General features: G+C 40.1%; 1 protein-coding gene across 2 annotated transcripts; it reads right to left on the bottom strand.

Moving 5' to 3' along the window:
- Positions 1-8,035: 8,035 nt before the first annotated feature.
- mrrf (mitochondrial ribosome recycling factor) lies at positions 8,036-26,289 on the bottom strand. 2 transcript variants are annotated; one of them, XR_001808462.3, is made up of 8 exons: positions 26,175-26,289; positions 22,689-22,865; positions 22,401-22,553; positions 16,829-16,947; positions 12,216-12,307; positions 8,929-9,088; positions 8,659-8,830; positions 8,036-8,551 (listed from the first exon to the last, which is right to left on the bottom strand). XR_001808462.3 is itself a non-coding variant. In XM_017410466.3 (7 exons), the coding sequence occupies exons 2-7, from the start codon at positions 22,861-22,863 to the stop codon at positions 8,753-8,755; spliced, it is 777 nt and encodes a 258-aa protein (XP_017265955.1). In that variant the 5' UTR covers positions 22,864-22,865; positions 26,175-26,289; the 3' UTR covers positions 8,036-8,752. The 2 variants fall into 2 exon arrangements, 1 of the variants encoding a protein (XP_017265955.1); XM_017410466.3 differs by having other exon boundaries at positions 8,036-8,830.
- Between the last annotated feature and the right edge of the window lie 59 nt (positions 26,290-26,348).

Raw genomic sequence — 26,348 nt, 5'->3', positions numbered from 1 at the left:
CATCGAGTGTGTCACATATCAATTGAACAAACAGGTGGATCTGATCCAGACCTGGGAGGATGTGTGTCCTCCGAGTTAAAACCTGTCTGCAAGCAAATCTAAAGGATCTGATGCTGTTTGGAAGGTGGGGGTGGAGGGAGTCACATCAAATATTGATCTAATAGGGTTTATTTTCCGACACCAGCCTAAAATAGTTTGCACAGCACTGTAAAATCCTCTTTTTGTTTCAGGTAAAAAAATCATTAAGCAGAGTTTTCCCACCTATAATGCCAATATGCCACTAGATGGCGCCAGCCTCCTTTTCATACAGTGTTCTCCGTTATTAAACCCTCCCCAAAACACTTTTATTTGTTGTTTAAAAAAAAAAAACACATACACACATCAAAGGAAACAATTTTAATGTAAAACAAAAACCCTGTTTATGACATCTACCTGCTGCTCTCAGTTGTAGCTGTTTTATTGGCTCTAATTCTCCCTTCTCTACAGGTTAAAGCTGCATTCACTTTCAAAAGAGTTTAAGTTTAAAAGTGAGGTCAGATATGTCACTGAACCAGCTGCAGGAACTTATAAACGAGTTAACAAGCATCTTATTGAAAAAAAACAAACATACCAGTTTCATGTTCAACTTTGAACATTTTCTTTCCCTTTCTTCCTCTTATTCAAAACTATTTTCCTTTAAGAACCTGATCGATCTAAATCCTTATCTTGGTGTATCCCCAAAGTTTATCATCAGTTCGGTGTGAGAAAAATGGCTCCCTCTGAAACTAAACTCCACAACACGGCTGATGTTTTACCCCATCACCCCCAACAGAACCACAAACCACACAAACACACACACAAAACTGGAGTTAACCCCCCATCGAACAGCTTGATCCCCCTCACCCCCTCACACACACACTTGCCCGGCTTCTCCCCCATTTCCTCCTTCAACGTCAACCTCTCAGACCAACAAAGTTTCATCAATTGGTAATTAATATTCGAGGGAAGAGGGGAGCATCAGGAAGCAATTATTCAATAACGTATGGATGTAAATGCACACTCCACCTACACACACACACACACAAGCACTTATACATCACCATGATTGACTCTTCCCCTCTTCTGAGATCAGGTTACCCTCACAAACTCGATACAATAGGAGAGAATGTAATGAGTGTTGTCTGGCTTGCTTACAAACTGTGTTTTATAGTTTAAAACTGAATAAATGGTTAGGTAGCCCGGCTGGAATATCTCTGTTCTCGTGAAACTATCAAAGCACACAATGCTGAGGGATTCCCAAGCTATAAATCTGATGCAACTCTACTTTATGTTTGTTGATTTTTGTGTTTTTTACAAATGCCCACCCCCCCAAAAATTCCAGAAATCTGTCACAACATCAATGTGCTCCAACAGGGTGTGTGCAGAGTTGTGGCGCAAGTAATTACTTATAGAGATCGGTCAGTTTTCTTCCCCCCCAGAATGGGGTTATGTGGAGTGCTTCTGAGCGCGCAGCGTTTTACATGCAGTAGACCACAGCCGAAGTGACTACACACTGGATGTATGAGCAACTATTTTATTAGCAGTTGAAATTATTGTTTGACTGTAATTTTTTTTTTTTTTTTACGAATTCAACTCAACCTGCATATTTTACTTCATAAATCTGAGCACAAATATGAACCAACAAGTCAAAACTGTCAGACTTCTCGATCCTAAATGCATCTTTCTTTGACGTCGCCATTGTTGTCCTGTTTTCAGTGACTTCGGCTGTTTCTGTAGGCAAAATCTGTTCACAAATTTTGCCTACAGATTTGGAATTTAAGGACACTAACCATAGATATGAGACAAACATTGTGTAGGTTTTGTTTTTCATGATTTATTTATTTATTTGACAGGACTTCATGACATTGCATTGACTAGCTTTAACTCTGTCCAAGTTGGAACCGTCAGAGTCTCTGGCTGGAAAACGTCTGCAGTCTGTTGCATCATTTTCCGTTGGCAACAGGCCGCACCAAGCCTGCCGAGTTCAAGAAATGCTACACAGTGAACACATCACAGTGTTTACCTGAATCTCTACGAAACTTATTCAGATTTAAATAGTTAAAGGTGGTAAAAAAAAAAAGTGCTCTTAACGAGGTCCTCTTCTGAGCAGCACTGGATTCTCTAATGAAAATGACTCTGATTCTTCAAAATAAAATCAATCCGACTGCTGTCTTCTGCACTGACTACTGAGAAATACATCATACAAACCCGCCTCGTAACATAAAAGTAAAGGTAAACGATGATGAGATGATGTCACATGCAATAACAGGCCCTGGTGTAAATGTGCAAGAAGAATTAGATTACACGATGCTGGTAAGGCATGGAGTAAATATATTCATGGACGTGTAGTGCTGGGAGAACAGAAGACAGAAACATAAAAAGGAGGTCTCAGATTTGATCAGCTAACAATTCAATGCCTCAGGAGTACACCCTTTTGCTTCTTGTGTTAATGAGAGAAAAGCTCCTGCTGTGTAGTGACGGGATTGAATGAGGTAGATACTGATGCTGATTTAAAGGATGCCACTCTCGGCCCCTCGCTGTTCGTTGAGTCGAACAACTCCAGTTTATACCCCCAGAAACTCCTCCACTGGCATTGACCCTGTGTGGCTGGGTAATTGGGATCAGATGAGTGGCAGCAAAAAGCGAGAGGCGACCAGGGTTCTCTGGGACCCGCGGTAACCTGGAAGCATTTATTTTATGGAAAAGATGTTTAGTTAAAGTGCAGCGCTGCAGCCCAGCCCCTCCTAATGACCCTCCGAGTCTCTTTGCACAGGCCTGGAGACAGAGTCCTGTGATGGATACGACTGGTGAAACAGGGACACACACACACACACACGCTTCCATCACTGCGCTCTGTGATGGATATGACTGGTGAAAGCTCTGAACGCTGCTTCCTGAGCCCTTCACTTCCTTCCTCACAAGCCTCGGCTGGCGAAGCCAAGCCGGGTTTCACTGAACCAGGCCTGGATTGGATTGCAGATTAACAGGCTTCCTGTCCAGTTTGTTGGCTGCGTTCATCTGCTTTTTCAAAAGGTCACTTTTATTTATGAGCGAGCCGTAACACTACCGAGGATGAATACGTCTCCTCAGGATGGATGGGAGGTTGTGCAGGTGTTCCGAAATAGAACAAATGGTTTTTATCAGCAAAATCTAGAAAATAAAACTCAAACGTCTTTCGTAATCAGTGAATGAATCAAGTCCAGCAACATGAATTTATCCGTGTTTGCATGCTCTTCATTATTTGTTCTATATGTTTTGTCTTGCTAATTAAAAAAAGAAAAAAATGTATATAATTTTTCTACAGTTGATCCAGACTCTTTTTCTGCAATACGTTATATTATAGAACAATTATTTTTTAGAATCAAGAGTCAGTTTTTGTGATATAGCCTACTGAAAAAAAAATATTGAACTAAACACAATAAAAACAACAACAACAAAAAAGAAAACAGAAAAAAATAATAAATCAGAACTAATACTTGAGGGAACAGAAGGAAAAAAATATTGAGAAATTTCCTGTAAAACTTAAAAAACAAAAAACAAATAACAAATAAAATACAATGAGAAACAAAGTTTTATAAAAAAAAATTACTTACAATTTGAAAAATTTGCAATTTTCATTCACTTTTTCAAACATTTTTCTTCTCTATATATTTGTATGTCCTGTTTTTATTTGTATTAATTTGGTTAATTTTAGTTATTTTACTGTTTTAATTATATACATATATGTATATATATATATATATATTTAGCATTTTGCATTAAAGGTTAAAACCAGGGACTGATCTGCAAACTGGCCTTTTAGCAGTTCCAGTATTTAATCATTTAATCTGCGACACTGTTTTTATGTCTCTGATTAAATAAACCTAAAAATGAATTGTGTCTCATGAGGTTTTGCGTTTTCTTGTGTTTTTGTTCATTTTTTCGACTCGCCTCAGTAGAATCTGTAAACTGCATTCAGTCCCATTGCAATAATTAGCATAAATCTGATGAAATTAATTTCAACAATACAATAAAATTTGCAGTTTTGCTGCAAGATGTAAAATTTTATCCATTTTTGTTTTCTTACCAGAATGTGGTAGCAGACAGTTAGGTTTAAAACCTAAGAGATGAATAAAAAAAAATCTTAAAAACTGTCCAGAAATCCTGACTTCAGGTTGCTTTCTGCATGATTTTAGACACACAGTTGTGTATGTAAATCAAGTCTATTGTCATTCCCTTCACCTTCCGATCACCAGCCACCCTACACCTCCTCCCCTCCTTCTCCTGCTCTCCTGCTGGCAGCCCTTGATTACTCTCGTCTCCTGGGGGAAGGTTTAAACTCCTCGGAGATAGTAATATCGAAGGCACTCCTGGCCCAGTCACTTCAGATCAGGGCGGGGGGAGGAAATGGCGATGGACATAAAGCTAAATATATAATTCCTCCCATGCCGGTAATCACGATGTCCAGACAATTTGAAACGACAGTTTAACCACTTTAGACTGAGGAACGCTTTGTTCGAATTTGAGAACCAGGGTGGGTGAGTGTTGGAACGTCTTCCTCGCTGGGTGTGGAGGCCTTCCAGGGGTCCAGTGTGGTCCTCTCTAAATGCATGGGGGGGTTTGGAGGGGGGGGGGGGTGCTCGGCACACGTTCCATTAAGTTAAAATGGTTCGCAGACCAGACAGAAGCAATTCTGTGAATGACTGACGTGCCAACAACTCCGGAAGGAAACACTCTCATTGCCCACTATTTGCTCACCTGATTATTAGGATATCCAGCTTCCTCCTAAAACGCCTGAGCGTTTCCCCGTTAGAGGCGGTAAAAGCGCCCACCTGGATTTAAAGCCACAACCTTAAAAGCCACACAGATCAACGACTTCATCTATAAATATTAATAGGCTAATCTGCACACATTCTTCTCCGTAGAACCTAGGATCAGAGATTTAAATTTCCAGCTCAATTTGCATATGCAGAGATCTGACGTCCAAACAGGCTCCCTCTCATCATCGCATCGCGAAGAGGAGAGTGCATTTCACATGCTGATTGGATCCTTGATGAGATCTTCAGGGTGGCTTCTCGCACCATGATGCTCTTCACTCACCAGAGGCGATGAGAGGATAAAAGAAGGGAGGGTGGGGGGTAAAACCAGTTCTGTCTACGCACGAGTGGTCAGCTTCGTTCGACACACAGCTCAGGGTATAATTCAGAGGCAGCGCGAGAGAAGAGGAGCAGATAGCGCACATAAACTCGTCCACGTTTAGATGGTTCGTCTACCAAACACGAGTCAGACCACGGCGACAAGATCACCTTAAAAAACATGAATTATGCGGTTCTAAAGTGGAGATATGTGACTGACAAAAAGACACAAAAAGGCAAAGGAACTGAAATGATTTCATGATGAATCCAGATGTGTTTGGGACTTCGGTACTGGGCTTTAAGTTCTACCAAACAAATATGACCAAATGAACACTTCGTTTGTGGAGGAGACCTGGCCGTTTCTACTCCACCAAAAAGCTCTTGTTTTGATTTGCAACTTGCTCGCAGCACTTCAACTGCAGAAATCTAAAAAAAAATTTGAAAGAAGAAGAAAATAAAAAGATCCAGTAAGTCTTCTAACAAATGACATCTTTAATTCAGAGAAAAAAAGGGGGATCGCACTCATGTGTTTTCAGTAAAAGAATCAGAGCCAGGGTGAGCAGTAGCTAACTGTATTTTTGCTCATTTTTTCTACTGATGTGAGATTCAACAGAAAGGTTATAAACAACTAATATCTTACTTGCTGTAGATGGCCTCAGTTTGGAGAAGTTAGGCTTAACTTTGACTGGACTGACCAACGTGGATCGCTAAAAATAATCTATATGATTACTGATAAAAACTCAGCATTAAAAAAAATCTAAACTATCTTTTAACAAGGCAACTTGTCTGATCACTAGATTGACAAGCATCAGTATTACCAAAAAACAATCTTAACCTTTCTCTTAACGACGTCACTTAAGTGTTGTTGACGAACCAACTAAGATTAGCATGCTAACCAGTTAACAGCAAAGATCATATATATTACAGACCAAGTGTCCCTGCTGTCTCGCTGGTATTTGAAGCCAGAAGGACCCAGTTTAAGGGAGCTGACAGCTTGTATTTTTGGAACCACAGCTCCAAAAATATGGGTTCCAGTCGGAAGTCTAAATATATACAGACAATGACTAAGACTAGCAGATATTCTTGGGTCAGACCGTCGTCCAACCCCAAGATGGGATTATAAATCATCGTCTTCTCTTGGTGAAACCCGCAGTCTTGTTGCTGGAAGATTTAATTGCTGCAGCAAACTTTACGGATGGCTGGCATGAACGCTGTTTGCTCTGGTGTCCATGAACTGTAGCAATGAAATAACACCCAGGAACAAATAGAATTAGCCAGCACTCTAACCTATCAAGTGAAACATGCAAGCATTTTTACAAATCACGCCTACATCTGTTGGCGTTATTAATTGGAGTCCATAAATTCAAACCTATCTGCAAATTTCCCATTTATGCTACAACTTGTTATGTAATATTCTGAAAATAATCCATCTTTTAATTCTGGATATTTACTTGTTTTAATGGGTTAATTTAACTGTGATTGCGATCTCAGCTTTGCAGAACTAATAGAAGTAATTGCAGACAAGGTTTGCCTTGGCCTCCGTAGGAACGTGTGCTTTCAGCGTCAGATCGTTTCTATCGTGCAAGAATCCAACATTGATGTGTGTGTTTTTTTGTTTTTTTTTTAGTAAAAACACAATTTTCATAAAGATCATGTTTTGGGTTAAAGCTGTAAACTTACAGTGTGCGACACCGGTTATCTTGCCCTCTGTGCACCAGCAGTGAATAAAAGCCTGGCCTATGAAATCAAACGTTTACTGAACCAATTTAGTCTTGTATATTTTTCTGAGGTATCGCCAAAGGACACAGCAGAACTTCCACAGCCTCCGCTGCTGTCCTCACTTGCAGACAAACGCGGCCTCACACACACTCAGTTGCGCGCGTGCACGTCGAAAGGCGGCGCTGCTGGTAGTAGTAAACATTCGAAAGGAACAGGGGTAATTCACTTGATAAATGTCAACTGAAATGAAGCTATCAGCTGAAAGCAATTTCCTCGTGCTCGCCTGTGTTCTGCGCCAGGGACTTGGGAGTTTTTCTGCCCCTCCATCGATCATGAAGCCTCTGTTTTAGGCCAAGGTACACAATGCCCTCAAATTGCTGACATATGGACCTAGAATCGCCACAAAAACCTGCCATTTCCACCCCACCCTCCTCCGTTCCCGGCCCATCCACTCCTCTGCTAAACTCTTGTTTATCCAACGACTCTGGTCTGTTTAGACCATTAAAGCACAGCCACAGACTGAGGCAGGACAACTCGCGAAAACGTCCTAAAGCTACATTCTGTACCATTGAAGGATAGCGCGGCTGCAGATGTCCCCAAGGGGACCACCGTGAAATCTGCGACGAAGCTGCCTCCGAAATTCAATTTCAAGGATTCGGAAGGCATCGCAATAAAAATGTAATTAGTAGCTGCGAACGTACATGGCTGCAATCATCAAATGACTTGTGTGGCTGTAAGATCAAGTGTGTGGGCAAAGTTAAAATAAAGTCTGTCTGACTTGCGGGGTGCCCGTGACCAGTAGCGGGCTGAGCAAAACAAATCTCGATAAAGACGATGACACCGACCACATAATGGCACGGAAGGCCTCGGGGTGGTGTAAACAGCAGGCAGATGAAAGCAAGAGCCGGCTAGGTTTCTCTGGCCGACATTTCTTGTTAGTGACTTGGTTTCAACAACTACTTACGCTGAAATTCTTTGTTTGAAAATGATGCTATTTAAAGACAAAGGAGGCCAGCATTAAGAGCCCTGTTTCCTAATGGATGATTGTGGTACCAGCAGCCAGGGCCCACGGGCCTCGGCACAGGAAAAGTCCATTATCACTCCAGCTAATGGAGCAAGGGGGGCAACTTCAAAACCAAAAGTGAAGAGAAAGAAAAGAAAACACGGGAGAACAAGATGACGCACAAGCTTCAAAGCAGTGTTTCTTTAATGGAGTCCATCAATAATGTTACGTTCCTGACTTTACTGTGTTTAAAATAGAGTAGCTGTATTATCAATCCTAGACATGGACAGAAATTAAAGCCCCTTTTTTCCGCCTCAAGTGCATTTATAATAGACTTTGGAATCAATGCGATACAAATGTTTGGCAACACGCTAACGGTGTCTGTTCAGACGACTTGAAAGTCTCTGTTTCGCCACCAAGAAAAACCCGCAGCCAGTTTACATTCGGACGGGTGCGCTTGCTTTGTATAAACAGACAAACCCTGTGGCGAGGGGTTTGATTAGGAGGAGGCCCACAAATCCCATTAAAAGTCCATCCGTCCCTTTTTTTTTCCCACCGTTTGTTTGAAGACGGGAAGAGCACTGAGGGAGGAGGGAGGTGACAGGGAGAGTTGTCGTCGTCGTTGTTTCTTGTTGTGCGCACTTAACGCAGCCGGACACGGATGTCTCACAGCAGCGACGAGGACCGACGATGTGGTCTGGAACAAAAGGCTCGGCTTCAGGGGGAGTCCAAAAATGAGTGACAAGACCAACCTATGTTTCTGCGTGTGAGTCAGAAAGTAGCTCATTGACATGATCCACTCACTGCCTATTACTGTGAGACAACATGATGCCGTTTGTTGGGTATATCCTCAAATCGATGCTGAAATACCAGAGTGAAGACCAGCACATCTGTCCTGTCAGCCTAACAACTCTTTGGTCTTGGCTGCAAGCTGTTTGTCGATGTCCGTCACTATGTTGTCTGTCATCTGTTGAATCTACGGGGAAGAAAAGATCTTTTATCCTCATCCTTTATAAGAAAAAGCATGTGTTTTGGTCATGTCTAAATGTCAAATGTCTAACAGAACTGTCTTACCTGTTTCTCTACGAGCCGTAACGTATCTTCCGAGTGTCCCTCTTTAGCCTTTTTCACCTGGTTGACAGCATTCGAACGCACTTTCCTCAGGGAGTCTTTAGCCTTGTTGCTGAGCTGTTTAGCCAGCTTGACCAGGTTCTCTCTGTGTTCCCGTGTCACTCTGCGGAAAAAGGGGAGCATTTATTAAAAAAAGAAATAAAATAAAGCCAAGGGTCTGGATGACAAGGAAGCATATTGTGCTACCACATGCAATGTCCCACAGAAAGACAGCTGTCCACTTGCAGGAGGACTTGGTAGAATCCGTCTCTTTCACCCTATTTGTTTTCTCTGTCTCAGGATCCGTGTTTTTACTTTTGGAAGAGTTTTGATCATGAATTCAGATCTGAGTCACAGTCAGACCTGCAAGCAGTTCTGGACGATCGTTTCGTTTATCATGCAGGTTTCAGGAAGAACATTTTGGCTTCACACTAAGACACTAAAGCTGAGACTAAAACTGAACATCTTTTTCCTGTGAATTAAATTTCTGCCCAGTGTTGACTCCCTGAAATCTGTCGAAATGGCAAATCCAACTTTTGTCTAGGTGCTTTTTCTTAAAACAAAGCTTATTCCAAGAGACAGGAGCTGCAGTGTAAAATGCGCTAACATGTGATGATGTGAGCCTCCTAAAATGGCCTCATGGCTCCTGAGACACTAAACACCTTAAAGGGATAGCTTAGATTTTTTTAAAGTGAGGTTCTGTGGAAAGGTTGGCAACAATTAAGATATTAGCTGTTGTCGATTGCATTTGAGAAACAGAGTTTAATTTTGATTGGATTGATGAGCTAATGCCTCGTTCGAAAGGGGCCAGGACCACAGAGGATTGCTGCCATCTTAAAACAACTGCAATCTCAAACATTTCAAAATAATTTTATTAAACGCTATATTGTAAATATTGCTGTCAATTTTGTAGCGTTGCAGAGTTATTAACATAGATTCTTTATGGAAATTTGCAAGCGCAGACAGTGACAGCAGCAGCTAGCTGTAGCATTTCCAGTGCAGCCTGGGGTACTTCAGGAGTAGCATCATATTTGCGCTGGATTACCCTTGCAATGCCAAATTAACGGCGATGTAAAGGTTTTCAAATAATCGTTTGCATGAACGGATATTAAATTCTTCAGATTGTCGATGTTTTAAGACGGCAGCAACCCACTTTGGTCTTAGCCTCGTTAGGACTAACCGTTAGCCGTCAGTCTAGTCCAAACTGAACACATTTCTCCAAAGTCAGATCATTCAAAGAGCCGACAGATGAGATAATAGCTGTCCATAATCGTTCCATAGAACCCCACTTCAAAAGATCTGAATAATCTCTTTAAAGTGCCCTATTATTTTTTTTTTAGACAAGAAGAGTGATAACAGCAGCTTAAATTGATTAAAAGTAGTTTCTCACTGTTAGAGACTAGCTGGCTGCTCAAAATTGAAAGAAAATAAGCAAATTATCCACTGCAGTCTCTCTGAATTCTGAGTTTTTAGGACCAAGCGACCAATGAGCCTTTTTTTTTTTTTTAAATCACAGCTTGGAAAACTGAATTCTAAGCTGTTGCCAAAAGTCGCAGCCCAGTAGCTTAAACGATGCATATAGGACTACAGGAAGCAGCAAGTAATAATTTAATTGCAAAAATGTTTTCAAAAATATTCAAGGGAGCAATACTTTTTGAGGAAGATACCTCTAAGGTAGGAACAGCTTCACCAGATTTGGGTATGGACGTGTTTGGAAAATCCAAAGTGAGCCTAAAACAAGAGCTGAAGAAGAAAATGATTTCCTCACGTGTGAACAGTTATTCTTTGCTCGCATGAAACTAGTTCTGACTCCCAGAATATCGCCCAGAGCTGAAACATTCTGTCATCCCAACAAGTTTGCATCCACTTTGCATTTGTTTTTCAGAAAACAAGTCCCACTTCTCATTTCGCTCTCCCATTTTTTTTTTTTTTTGCTCTTAATTGGCTTTTTCGCCTTGTTTTTGCTGCGGGAACAATTTGCAAACAATCCAAGTGCTGCGTCTATTTACTGCAAACAATACGGCCTAATTACCGATTCCAGGGCCAATCAAGGAGCGCCCTCACTTTGGAAATGCAAATGGAGGCTCGGAGCGTGCCGAGACTGATTGCAGGGGGAGAGCAGTCTGACTCTTGTGTCCCTCCTCTGCCAGACTAACACCTGCTGCTCCGCACACACACATAAAAAAAAAATCACACGCGCGCATAAACAGAGTGGCAGAAATGCACGTAGACTCACATTGTGTATATGTAAAAAGAGAGGGGGGGGGACTTTTTATACACAGAGAGCGGCTTGTTGAGTGAGTGACGGATTGTTTTGCGTGAGCTTGTTTGATTTGGCCGAAAGACAAAGAGAAAGGGTGAGACAGATTTACTCAGAACGAGGAAAAAGAGAGACTGACCCGACACTCACATCAACACCGTGAGGGTCTCTAGAACTTTATGAGAAAAGTCAATAAACCTGTCACTTACAGTAAAACTCAAAAACACACAAAACCCCAAAACTATGAGTGAGATTTACTGTGACTTTTAACTGTTTTTTTTGTTTTTTTTATGTAATGGGTTGAGTATTTATTGCCCGGCGCATAAATGTGAAGGCAGATGATGATGTTTTTGCTCGTATCAGTAATGTTACCAAAATATCTGACAAATCACTGGATAAATTTTTGAAGAAGCTTGCAGAAAGTCATCAGTAGATGTACATGTACGAGTGATTAACCTTTGGAGTCAGCCTGATTCAGACAACTGACATTAAAAACACAAAAATCGCTTTAATTCAGCCATTTTTACTGATTTTGAGCTAAAATTCGATGTGGTAGCTGTGTGCTCACAACACATTTTGTGAGCGTGACATCTTGCAACATTTCCTAACAATGTTTATAAGGTTTTTTTTAAGGTTTGACCCAAATGAATATAACTTTGTCCCTTCTCAGTATAAGATTATTTTAGTTTAAAACTTGCGGCAGAAGTTAGGCCTTTAATTTACAGACTTTTGTAGAAGTTGGGACACCTTAAAACGCCAGGGTTTGTCTATTTAAGGATTTAACTGTTGACTAAGCAGAACATCAAATTGTCTCCTGACCAGCAGAAATTAAAGCTAATTAAAGAAGCGGGAGAAAAAAAACTGAGGAACGGTGAAAGAAAAACAAAAGTGAGGAGCAAGATGGAAATGAAGGAAAGTGCTAAACGGAGGAAAGCCCTTTTTTTTGTTTTTCTGGCCTTGGGCGTATTTGTGCGTCAGAGAGGGAACTCACTTGGGAACAGGCACCTTGATGATGGTCCCGTCCACCTCTGGGTTTAGGTTCATGCTGTCCTCTCTCAGGGCACAGGCGGCGGCGGCCGTGGCCTGGGGGGCAGGAGCGAACACAAACACACACACACAGAAAAATACGATTTGAGCGCTGGTGTGAATGAAAAGGTGAGGCTGAAACTGCAGGTAGTGACTTTGCTCCAGCTGGCAATCATTAAAGTGGTCTGTACGTGTGTGTGTGTGTGTGTGTGTGTGTGTGTCAGGGAATCCCACGCAGCGTGGAAGCGCCTTGGGCCACTGTCAGCGCTCGGCCTCGTGGGACACGACTGAGAGGTTGCAGGGCAGAAAGTTGACCCCTGACAACCCCAAAGGAGAGTCTTCTTGTGCTTGTGTTTGATACGTGAACACACAAACATGTGTTTCACTTTGTTTATATTCAGTTATTAATTTTCAGAAAGGTGGAAAATGCAACCCCCCCCTCCAACCTTCACGAAACATAAATGTAAACACTTTCTGTGCACTAACAGTAGTCAACATATTTAAATGGTTCTTGGCTTCATGTTACACAGGTTTATATATTAGTAATAATACGTAGACATGCATATTAATATGGCTCATAATGAAAGATAAGGTTAAAGCATCTTAATGAGAAATAATTTGTTGTATTTTGAACTGTACTTCTTGCAGAAGTTTTATTAGCATTTCTGGACGTGGTTCTTATAAATGTAATTTTTTTAATGGATGCGTTTCCATTTTGTAACTGTATATTTTATGTGGCAAAGTTTCAGTTGTGTGAGACTTTAAGAACTGTTTCGGTGTTTGTTTTTTTATGTATATATACTTATAGGGTTTGAATAATTTTATTTAATTTTTTTTAATGCTTTAAATTAGTAGTTTGTTTTTAAAGGTGATTGTAACACCTGTCCAAGGACAGCAGCTAAAAAAACAATTATCATTAACATTTATATTTATCTACACTGTCCCTGATAAATAAACCAATAAACTTTCAAATAAATAAACTAAAGCTGAACATTGTGGATTTTTGTTCATCCCTTTAGTTTATCTGGTAACAGACTTTATCACGCCTTTTCTAAAGCACTTTTATTTTGAGTGTAATTAATTTTTCCTGAAAGAGGAAAAAAAAGAGACTTAACTCAGCTGCAACAGAAACAAATTTAACAATATTCTGATTTGAAATCTGCAATTAAAATGAAAAACTTGTAAAAAAAAAAAGTTGACCACAGTAATTGTAATTGTGTAAACCAAATCACGCTGTTACTTTGCAGATATACATGGACTTATAGTCTTACTGAACTTTAGGTCTGTTGCACTAAACCTTCTCGTGTTTCTCATCAAACTACAATTCTGTAATGTTTCCCTGAAGCCGATGCAAGTCAAACTGCAGCTGTCGATGCGTTCCTACGGCTCGTTGTTTGCCTTTCTCTGATGATGCAGATGCACGTGCAGACGGCACATTCAGTCTGTTCGGCTGCATTTAAACACCCACAGAAAGGCTCGGTTGATTCTTGTGAACCACTGCAGGTTAATGATAATAAAAAAGGAACTTCACACAGACTTTTTGAAGCTATTTAATCCCTCAGTTTGAGTTAATGAATCAATACCTGCTTCAGAAATCCAAAAAGGATCAAAGCACAGTCATTTAAAATGAGCTCATGTTCTCTGTCCTGCAGGTCAGCGTGGGTGCAACTTACTGCTGTTTGATTAAAGTTGGTTTCATCTCATTTAAACCAATAAAAACATGCTTTTCTCCAGCTGTTTTTTTTTTTAAGTATTCTTTCTCACATTATTTGTAAAATAAAACATTACCCAACACAGCATCAGACAAACAGAACTTAGAAGATGAAACTTTTAAATTAAAAAAAAACTAGCGAAGAAAAAGAGATGTTGAATATTAAAACAAAACTACACAGCTGGAAGACATTAACCACAATTTTCAACGCCATCCTTCAGCTTCACAAACACAGCGTTAAACTAAAGAGCCGCAGTTAAGATGTGCACAATAAGGAAGGCAATTTTTCAGCTGCGTGATAATTCCCTCAGCTGACCTTTTGAAAGTGTAAAGCAAAGAAATTCAAGCCACACAATTTCCTCCTTTTTTCACCCCTCCGTGTGCTGCTCTTCAAACTTGACAGCTCCTTCTCGACTTCTGCACCGAGGGAAAAGGAATGGCAGCGAGATTAAAGGAATTTATTTGCGCGCATTAAACGAATTCATGAGCTTTCTGCTCCTTTTGTTAAACCCATCCGGAAAACGGGCCTCCGGTTGCTCTCTTTTGAGTGCGGGGTGATAGATTCATCCCATACCTATGTTTGATTGTTCTCAGCATCAAATTCATCACCGTTTCCTCTCTCTCTCTCTCTCTCTCTCCCTGTTTTTATTCGATGACCGCTGCAGCAGTTACAAAACCTCGAGCGGAATGTCTCAGAAAAAAAAAAAAAAGGGCCCGGCAGGTTCTGGTTAATATGTTGGTGAGGAAGAGAAATTGCGGCGAAGTTTTCACATCAAACGCTCGCGGCTCGGTTCAAAGCGAACAGGCGAGTGGAGAGGAATGAGTCTGTGTTGAAACAGCGTTCAGATGCCTAAAGGAGGACTAAAACACACACACACACACAAAGAGTAAATCGTCTGTGCATTTACTCGGGGTGGTACATGTTGTTAGCTCCGCTGTGTCTTCCCAGGCTGCTCCTAATGAATGAAGAGAAAACAACAGCAGAGACTCTGCAGTGCCCGGTAATGGATAGGAGTCATTATAAGCCTATTAGCTGCGGTGCTGACGACTCACCTCTGCGTGGGTAACACGGGTCCTGACAGGGTGGCGTGTCTGTCAGAGCGCGTGTGGCCTGCGGTTTGACGGCAAAGACAAAAACCCCCTCCACCGGAGAAACACTTCGGGTTTAAAAGCGACATCTCTTAGATTAAAGGTTTCGCTAAATACTTAGGTTTGTTTCTGGCTTTATGACGCGGCTTCACCTGCAGGACAAACGATTGAAGGAGAGAAGCCACAGCCTTCAGAGAGAAAACAGGAAGTGCGGGAAGGCTTTTGAGCAACCGGTATTTTGTTTGACATCTCTTCGAATCTGGTGACTGATAAAACATTCTTCAGAAACTCCTTCTGTGCAGACGTGAAGCGTGGATGGTGAACAGATAAGACAAACCAGGACCGAACAAGTGTTTCCTGTTGTAGAAACAAATACATTATCTATCCAATTCTTCTAATAAGGTCCACTAAAACACAAAGATGTAAAATATAATGTATTTTAAATATATGTAAGAACTTGATTTTAAAAACTGTATCACAAAACCTTAAAATAGTCAGTTACTATGACGACATTAGGCTTCAGAAGATACAGATTTTATTAAACCTTCATAATATTATGAGGATTTAACAACTTATAAGTCTTAAATGTCCTTTCTGCTTATTTTTCTGTTTAATTAATACTTTTATTCACAAAGTTTACAATGAATAAACATTTTAAATAATAATTACACTAGTATTTTTATTCCAAATCATCAATGCACTGATATACTCGGACACTGAGGTGAATAAATGTAAGAAAATGGTTTTAATTTTGGCCATCCTGTTCCATCTTCTGTTTTACATCAGCGTTTCCTACATCTTATTTTGGAAATGCAGCGCTTCTTGTTTGATTTTCCTCATTCTTATCATGTTTTGCTTCTCAGGACCACCGCAGAAGAAACGGGACTTTGAAAAAAAAAAAAAAAAAAAAAAACGCGCCGCACACGAATGAAAGACGAGGGCAGCTGGCATCAGTCATTACTGCTTTCTCTCTGAAGCTCTGGGTCGCGTTCCTTTAGATTTTTAACCTGAATGTGTGGATTTGATAAGACATTGTTAAGCTTTTCTAACGCAGCCTCTAAATGAAAAAAATGTTTGGATCCAGCATTGTGTGTTATTATGTGTGTTACCTTCTTTGACTTAAAGGATTTCTAAATGGAAGAAATGTGTCCTGCCATCTGATCATTGTATTCGTTATATTCTTCCACAATCTCTACAGCAATTAAAACAAAAAGTCAACAATTTAAGGCCGAACTTTGCAAGCAGCTGCCGACAGAGAGGGGCGCTCTGATAATCTCTGGATATTTGATAAAGTTTCGTTTAACGCAAACATCAAAGAGTTTCTGCGCCCTTCGACGAAATCTGCAAAGCAAAAAAGGGGAGAAATAAAAGGAAAAATAATCCATTTCTTCCTAACCTCGGGGTAAGATGAGGTCATTTCCTATCTGTGACAACTCACACGCAGACATAACCACAGACACACACACACACACACACTTCATTGCTATCTTTCACCCCAGAACAAAGGGCTCCTTTAGTGATCAATCAATTAGCATCAGAGGCGCGGGGCACAGAGAGACGCGGCTCAGGTTTCATTTACTCAGACTGATGTGGGGTTCCAGTTCTGCTCTGGCTCAACTTTTCCTTCTGCGAGGACCATCTATCTGTCTGTGCTTTGGCTTATTTTTACAAAGCTTATTTATTCAGTGCTTGTCCGTATGAGGCAAACAGATACAGGTAGGAAGGAGCTGCACTGGTGTGTGTGTGTGTGTGTGTGTGTGTGTGTGTTATCGGCTTACTTCAGGGAAGCTGCTCATGTTGATCATAATGAGCTGAGGTGACTTCATGGAGATCTGACCCAGATGGTTCAGGGGGAACTTCCCATCCGGAGTCGTCACCACAATGTGATCCAGAGCCCCTGAATGAAGACAGATCAGAGGTGTTCATTTATTTATTTATTTGTTTTTATCAACCACCAGGAAAAAAAAAAAATATATGTTCGTTAGAGGAATTAAACTGTAACAAAACAGTTTAATTTTCACTTAATTTTTTGATAATTGATGGTCTTTTGTCTGTTTCGATGTTGTTTTAGACAATTAAGTCAACCTTAAACTCTAAAACATGGACAGTTTTTTTATCTATAATCATCTTTTATGATGTGGATAAGTTTTAAACCAGCCCTAATTTTGTTATCATTTATTTCCGGTGAGCTAAACGTCTTTACCACCCTTTAAAGTGGTTTGATCAGCAGTTATTTGGAGTTTCTGAAGGTCTTTTTAATGTTTTTCTTTGGACTTTGGCTGATTTTTCACTCATTTTCTGTTTAGTCCTTGTACCATTACAGCCTATTATGCAGTGTTATTTTTTATTTTTTTATAAATAAGTGGAGAACAAAAGAAAACGTGTCAGGCCTACAAAATATCTACAGCAGTTAAAGAGTATCTGAATGCCGGGTCTTTAAGAAAAAGGAAACAATCCAGCAAAGACCTACAAGACAGTAGGGATCTTTAGTCAAGTTTTCAGCCAATAATTTAGGATTTAGCTCAAACTCTGGGATTCCCAATTTTATGTTTGTCAAACTGTGGTATGTTTAGTGGTTTTCATGGATTTATTTAATAAAAAATGGGAACAAATTGTATCTTTGTTACGGGCACACGATAATAAAAAGCTTAAAGATCCAATTTAATGTGAGTTCTTTGCTAAGTTGTGTGTTCATGCTTTGAGCAGAGAAGCTTTTTTTATGACAGAATGATTTATAAGTCAAAGTTAAGTAGCTTAACAAACAGAGAAAAATAACATTTCACAAAAAACATTTAGGTAGTAGACAGAAAATGGAGTGAAAAAGCAGACAAAGCCTCCCCAAAAGCTACAAACTAAAAACCTCAGATGGAACATCACAAAGTCTGGAGAATTATTAAGATTATTTTAAAAAGATTACAAGAAAGTCTGTCCGACTTTCTGAGGAACGACTCAGAACTTTTTCTTTGCTTGATTCAAGCAGAGTCTGAGATTTATTTTCAATTTTACTCATTTTTTTAAATCATTTTTATGTCTTATTGCTTTATATTTTTTTTCCTTTTGTTTGACTGATCTGTTAAGCACTTTGGTCAACTTCTGTTGTTTTTAATGTGCTTTAAAAACAAAAGTGACATTAACTTTTGCACAGTTCTGCAGGTTCAACAATGAGCTATTTCCCAATATCAAGTTCTCATATTCAACATGAGTCTCCAGCAGATTCTGTATTTGTTTTTTCTGCTTTGATGACATTGTTTCTGGGCAGAAATGAAATGAATGAAAACAGGAGAATCAATCATTTCGTCACTGAGACCAACGAAGAGACAGAGGGATGAGCTGCACAACCACAAGTCACTAATGGAAATAAATAAATACGACCACGAGTCAGGCTGTTAAAAGTTTCCATGATCTTCGTCTCTCCTCGCCGACTTCTGTCCCGCCCTCTCCTCTCCATCCGTCCCCATCGCTCTCCTCCATCTGGCTAACCTCAGACGCAGTTGTTTCCTTCTTCTCCACCTCTGCCTTACATCATCCCCTCCCTTCTTTTAGCGTGTGGGGAAAAGCGAGGTGAAGGGGAGGTGAGCCAGGGACGTAATTTTCTCAAAAAGATCAATTCATCATCTGATTTCAAAGGCAAAAAAAAATTTTAAATTAAGATGCAACGATCAGATTCGACGCAGATGCAAAGCATTAGGAATGAACGGATGGAGAGATGAATACCGGCTGAATCACACGGTCAGACCATCTTTACCTTTGACTTCAGATATCCGCTCGTCCGATTGTTCAAGGTCAAAGGGTAAGCCCTTATTTGTGACCCCTGACATGTCTGTCTGTGTTACTTGTGTCAAAACAATAAGCACACACAGATCTGCTTCAGGAGAGCCGAGAGAGATGACTGTTTCTTCTCCATCAGTGGTATTATTATTATTATTATTATTATTACGCACACTTTGTTATACAGTTGTGTTTTTATTTTGTTTTGATAAGCTTCATCTTGTCAGTCCTGTGTTAAGTCTTCGATCAAAACCAGCTCCTCTAATCGAATCTCATGTTTTCTGTCACATATAAAAGGTCTGCTTTAGAAAAAAAAACCTGCCAAGATGCTTTAAAAGAAATGCACATTTAAAAAAAAAAAAAACGTAGTATTTTCTGTAAGCATGGGTCATTTATAGCCAGGTTGCACTCATAAAACCTTTAATCTTTAAAATTCAGACATTTCTCTGAGCTCCTACAGATGAAATACTTGCTCTCTGTAGGCAGAAGGGTTTCTAAGAGGCTTCAGATTTCTCTAAGAGGAGAAAAAGTCTGTAAAATAAAACCTAAAAGCTGAAGGACATACAGTAGCTAAAGGAACAGTTCAGACTGGCCAAACACCATAATCATAATAATAAAAATCAGCAATTAAAGAGCACCTCTTAATTAGATTTATGCCAACTGTGTAGTTGGTCTTTTTTTAAATTTTGTCATCTGATTCTAAAGGCAAAAACAAAGGCCACACAAAAGTGATGGTGAGCTCTCAGGAACACCTGCCTCCTTGTTTTTTTTTTTTATTTCTTTAGCTGATCAAGTATCAATCAGTGAACAGGCTACAACAGACACTTCAATGTGAACCTAATGCCAACTGTTTGTCCTTTTTTCCCATGAATAAAGCTTAAATGCTAACAAACAATTAATCTGCTTTTAGTTTAAACTGAAAACAAAGTTCTTGAGTAGTTTAAATACATTAAAACATTTATCTTAAAGATTTAAATGATCCAACTCGTTTTATGCAAACTTTGCTCTCCTTCAGTAACGTTATATCACAGATTAGGCATCTTCGGGGTGCTGTAAAGTGCTACCTTTCCAGCCCAGATGCGGGCAAAGCTCAAAGATGTAACAGAAAACAACTTCTCCTGTTATATGTTTTTGCCCTTCAGAAGTACTCCGGCATTGAGAGGAAAAATTAAGAGCTCTTCGAGTCTTCTCGGCCCCGGAGGGATTCCTGTGAAGCTGCACCAGATTTCAAACAACGGGGTCTTCACCAGCCGACATGAGCCACATCATAACAAACTAAATCAAACGAGAACGCCAGCTATTGACGGAAGAGGTGGCCCCGGTTTAACCTGTGAAGAGATGCACACTCGTTTGTCTTCTAGCTGAGCGAACGTCTCCAGCTACACAAATGGGATTTAGGATAAAATCCCAAAATAATGACCTCCACGTTCTTTGTTTACATGGAAACAGTGCCGTATTACCCAAATTTGATGAGCACAATATGGGAGAAATGTCACTGATCCCCCCCACTCGTCCGCCGGACACACCCCTCGCTGCATCTATGCGACTTCCTGCTGCGTGTCTGACGCACACAAAACAAGTTTGGATTCATGGCAACGCGCGGCACAGATACGGTCATACCCGCACACACACACTCTCCCACAGGTTTAATGAGAGCCAGATGAGAGGCTTACGAGACAAACACACATTCAGTTGTTTGAGAGACGCTCGCTCCTTGACGTCATTCCATTCCACCATCTCATCTCTGCTGTCAGCTCCAAGTCCCGCTGCCTCCTCGGATCAGCGTGCAGCTGGACGGAGGAGAGCGGCGAGCAGACAGACAGGAAGGATGACAGAACGGAGGGACGGAGCTGCAATGGATGAGTAAGACAGGGGGGAAAGCGAAGCAGGGAACTCTGCGGATTGAAGGGAACGGTTTGTTTTTTCCGAGTGGCGTTGTTTGAAGTGTCTATGAGCAGCTCGTCTGCGGGAGACGGCAGTCGCTTTGAACCTCCTATAGAGGTTCAACACAAATCCACAACACGCTGGATTTTTTACACCATGCCACTTTCGCATCAGATGGTGTTTAACTTTAGCAACGTCGTGATTTGAATGTCATCATGTAGGAATAAGGACTGTAAGGTGTAAGAAACACACCATAAGATGTTCACGCAAATAACTGATATTCTTTAAGTTCAGGTTGCTTCAGAAGCTGAAAAGTTAGGAACCCTTCATTTATTTCCTAATTGAAAATGTGCTGCAGGTAATATGCTGACTACTTAAGTAATTTGCACAACCCCATTCAAAACAAACAAACAAAAGGAGATTAAATAGTATGAGAAAAAGAGCTGAGGCCACAATCTGCAGCTGAAAATTAATGGTAAAGCAGACATTAGTTGGTGAAGACAACTCAAATAAGTTGATTGATGGATAGAGAAAAAGTCTGTGTTATCTGTGTTTCCTGAGTAAAATACATATATTTAAGGATAAGAAGGAGAACAAAGTGAAAACAATTTTAGTTTTAAGTCCGATTTCGGCCTCCTCCTCCTCCTCCTCTGGGAGCTTCCATTAAATAGTCCGCCACCGACTCTCAGAGCTGTGCTTCGACTTGTTAGAACCCAGAAACAAAAGGTCACGGCCTGGATGTAGTCGGGGAAACAGAGGCCAGAGCGGGGTCAGAGTAACATCACACATGGATCCCCTCACATTAAGCCCTTAAGTGCTTTGGGAGGAAAGTGAAAACACAAAGAGAGACTTTTCTAAAGTCAAAAAGTGTGGCAGAATCTCACGAATCAATCAGATAAATCTGGGATCAATTAAAGAAAAACTGGGATACAGATTAACACAGAAATAACAAAAGAAGCTACTCGAAGGCGGCTTATTATTTAATGTTAAAACTAAGATATAAATTAGATTTTCCTTTGAAATTTTGAACTCTTCAGCCCACATTAGATGAAGCATCTCTGCTGATCCTTTCTCAAGATGACCTTCAGTCTTTGTTGTGGTCAATCCAATTTTCAGTCTATGTTTTAATCTGTTTCTTGTCATTAAGGATGGCTTCCTGACAGCCCTGCTAAGACTACTTCTGAGGCCTTGGTGAATGAATATAGTCCCTATTTTCCCTATTTTCAATGACATTACTTTCAGATACGGTTCATCTGCTGTAGATGTTCTTTAGGCTTGCTTCTTTAAATTTGTCCAGTTTCCTCTGAAGCTCCAAAGGAATTTCTTCCTCAGCTACTAACTTTAGGGGTCGTCTCAGCGAATCATCTGCCTCCGTCTCACTTTATCCCCACTATCTTCCTTGGTCACACCGACCCTCTGCAAATCCTCCTTCACAACATCCATGAACCTCCTCTGCAATCAAATGTTTTAATGGAACATTATATTTAAGATTTGACCTTTTCTTTAAGCTAATAGCACTTTAGAAATGAACGACTTGATGCCAAAAATACAATTTATGCCTGAATTTGAATTCCAGAGTAAATGTTGATGTGTGCTTTACCTGCAGTGTTCTCCACTTGAAACATACGGGAAAGAAAATAAGATTAAGGAGACACGGGCAAAGTGTTTGAGGGCGTCCAAGAGACGCAAGCCGGCTACCTGGGGAGGTTCGGAGGCTGAGGCTGCGTGTGAAGTCGTCTTTGAGCGCAGTGACGACAGCGTTCATGTCCTCCTTCACTTCATCCAGACTGATGATGTCCTCCACCAGAGCGGAATTAATATTCACCTTCACCGTCTGGCCCTTTGCCTTCGCTTGGAGGATGACAAAGAAGAAAATGAGACTCATATCTGAGACAAACAGCTTTCAGTCAACCGACACGTTTGTGCCATGAGAAATGCAGAAGTTTGACACATCTGAGCTTTAGTTTCAGTGCTGCCCTCACCGACCTTTTGCCTTCTTGGTGGCGTACAGCCTGATGCATGCAGCAGCAGCGGTGGGGGGGTGCTTGGAGCTGCCAGCACAAAGAGGTGGTCTAACTCTGACCCTCGAGGTGACCGTGAGGGGAGACGTGACATGTCGCACCAGGAGAGGTCGCAGCACGCTCAAATGGTTCAGCGCCATTTCTGTTAACAAGATGGAGGGTGAGTGTAAGTTAAAGACGCTGTTAAAAGAACACAAACGCACAAGAGTCACGACTCCGCTGACAGCTGCACCTGTAGGGCCTATTTAAAGGAGGTAATAGCACAGATCTGCCAGCAGGAGGTACAATATCATTATTAGTTTATCTTTCTTTTCTACATATATGATCATTATTAGCTACCTTATTGAGCAGGATTTTATTTTTGCAGGATCAGAAAGGAAAGGCTCTTTTTTGAACCTCATAAATTACAGACTGGCAGCATGTAAAAATATCCCACTAAACCATCTTTCCAGAACAAATTTACTTCTCTCCATCACCATGCAATAGTTTTAGAAAACAGTTTTTTTCTAAATAAAAAAAAAACCCATTAGATTCTTTTCTCTAAAAGGTCTTAGCATTTGTAATGTGCAACAATATTGTCCAAATTAAGTAAAAACAACAACAACAACAACAACAGTGAACTGAAGGTCAAACAGCTCCAAATTAAAGTGTCATGGGTTGTTTATTTAGTTAATAAACAAACTGATAGTTTCAAATTTAATTGTAAAAGGATGTGTAAAGAGTTTGATTGGAACAGCCTTAAAAATCTGAGCTAAATAAGAGTTGGTCAACACTTTAAATTACACTTGGATGTGAAAGTGTTACTATTTAATAAGGTCAAGATTTCCTACATTACCTGAAAATTTTATTTCTCTAATAAAATAGGTCATTAAAAATTATTATTTTTTAAATCCAAGAGGGAAAGATGATCCCAATTTCTAAACTACAGCATGTTTCATATTATTTTCTACTAAATCAACAAATGATAAATCTGAAAAGTGGTTAGTTCTGCTTTTTGGAATAATATGTCTGTCCCTAAAAAAAAAAAAGAAATAAAAAAAGAAAAGTGTATCACACATCAGTGGCGCTGTGAAGCTTTGTGCAAACATCTCTGCAGACGATGTTATTAAGAGTTATGCAACACGCTCCTGAAACTCCGGGCTGCAACGCTCCCTGCTTTCAGCCCACGCACAGTTGCTTGGGCATTCCTGAGCGGGAACCTCCCATTCAAAAACATAACAGTATCACTCCATGCCTTGCCTTTCTGTGGAAGGAAGGCAAGGCATGGAGCGACGCCGAGTGTGAACCGTGCCGCCGACCCCGTCAGCGTTCCCACACAAAACAAAATCATCTCTGCAGTGTTTAATATTTACACACTAAACTCTGCCTGTCAGAATCAGAGGCTGTGACCGGCTGTCACCGCCATCCTCCACTCTCTGAGGAGTGCTAACGACTTTTATCTGTGAGGAAGAAAATATTGTGTGTTAAAATAAAAAGTTTTGCCAAATGTATAAAGTTATGGGGATATTTTCCCTCAGAAGATTTAATTTGACAAGGAAAGCCTAGTCTGGCCACCAAGTGACTAAAAGCTCTTTCCCTATTCAACCTAAAGGATCCAATTAAATCTCTAGTCATCAAAATAACACTGTGTGGATTTTAAAGAAAACAAAATGTTTCATTCACAGAAAACAGCCCTGAGTCTAAACTCTCCCTGAGAAAATGTCTGATGTGTCATCAAGCATAGTTTCCAAAAAACAAACATATAGTTTTCATTTAAATTTAAATATAATTGTGGCATTTTTCTGCAAAAAAATAAAAAGTATCAGACTAATTCTGTATTATTTGCATCAAACCAATAATAGCAAACTCCTCCTTTTATCCATAAAACCACAAAATCTCAGACAATGGGTAGCTAACGTCATGCTTCTATTTTTTTTTTGTGCCAAATCAAGATCCTTTCTCCTAATTTACCAAAATCCTTCGGCGTTACATTGGCGATATTTAGGCTACACTTTGGACACCGCCTCCAATAAAAGTTCATAACAGGCAGCCACGGCTGGGAGGTTTCCTGACAAACTGATACGACTCGCCACGCCGCGGCAGAGTTGACGGGCAGAGATGTGGGAAGGTGACAGATCTCTTCAGAGAGGAAGTCAAGCAGACAAAGTGAGGCACAGGTGTTCGGTGGGATACTGTAGTCTCATATCCTGCAGATTTTTCACAAACAGCTGCAGACACACCTCTGCTTCTTCCAGCAGCGGGAGCCAGCTGGTCAGCCCGCATGTTCCCCCTGTTTGCTTTAGAAAAGAACACTGAAGAGTATCTGATGATGTTCTGCATGGCTCTGCCTCCTCAAACAAAACACTTCACAGGGAGGGTAAAACTGACAAGCTAATAAAGTTCCAGAGGAAAGGGAAAAACTGACGATTTCACTTCTCCAAAGTGACACTCTGTTATGTTTTCCTCCAATCCAAAGCAAAGACATAATTGTAGTTATTACCTTTAAACAACAAAGTAAAAATATCTAATTTAAAAAAACTGGGATGCTTTGAATGAGTCAATTTTGATTGAATGAGTTAATTGACAATTTTTTTCTTCATTCTAATATAAAACATAATAAACACACTGACTGAACCTTATGGATTCTTCCACAGGACAAATAACTTGGCAAAAAACCTTTAAATTGAATCTTTAGGCACTTTGTAACCAGCAGTATAATACAATTGCACAATTTGTTCCTATTTTTTAGCTAAATGTATGAAAAATACCAAAGATAACAGTTGTACAGACATAAAATAGTATTTTAACACAAACAAGACATACAGATAAAGGCTGATGCATCTCTCAGGTCCTGTGTTTTTGCTAGAATATTATTTTTTCTTATATCCACTGACTTTAAGATGCTGTTTTATCTGTTTTTCAGGCCTGACATTTCTTTTGCTCTCCTCACGCCCACTTTCCTAATTTTTAAGCACAAACTTCACAATACGCTGGCATGGTTAGTTATGGGATAAAAATTTAAGTCCAAAGAAATATTCTGAAAGACCATCAAAAATCCTAAAGATCCCTTAATCAAGATCACTTAGAAAGGTTACAAGAAAGTCTTGGAAGCAAAGCATAAAGAAATCAGAGGTAGCTAAAATGATTAAACTCTATTACACATCCATGCTTTTGTTATTGTTCATTTTAGATATATTATTGACGTAGAAATTCAATAACGTCCTTAATCATTTAATTTAATACCTGAATAAAAGGGCTACGGGAAAAAATAACTGTTTTGCTCATGATTTTAGGCTAATTACCTGCTAGAATACCTTGCAAACAAGTAAAGGTCGTAGTCATTTTGAAGTCGTGAATGCGACTATAAACAGAATAAACGACAGCCTCGTAGTTATTTAACAACCTTTTACGGTTACACGCTCGCCAAAGGCATCACTTAACTCTAAAATATCCCCACAAGAATCATACTTACTTAAAGCTCAGAGTTTCTTACACAAGAAGCATGTTAACTGAAGACGGAAACAAGTCGTCATCAACGAGCGCGGTTGTTACAGACGAGTGTGCTTCAAATATTAAACAGGACACACCGAGTGGGCGGAGTTACACGTTTGGGCTGTTGCAGCCTAAACTGGAAGAAACGAGACAC

Source organism: Kryptolebias marmoratus, linkage group LG14, assembly GCF_001649575.2.
Source record: "Kryptolebias marmoratus isolate JLee-2015 linkage group LG14, ASM164957v2, whole genome shotgun sequence".
In the NCBI taxonomy this organism is placed as follows: domain Eukaryota; kingdom Metazoa; phylum Chordata; class Actinopteri; order Cyprinodontiformes; family Rivulidae; genus Kryptolebias; species Kryptolebias marmoratus.
The sequence above is the reverse complement of the archived record's forward strand: the minus strand, read 5'-3'. Positions and strand labels throughout refer to the sequence as shown.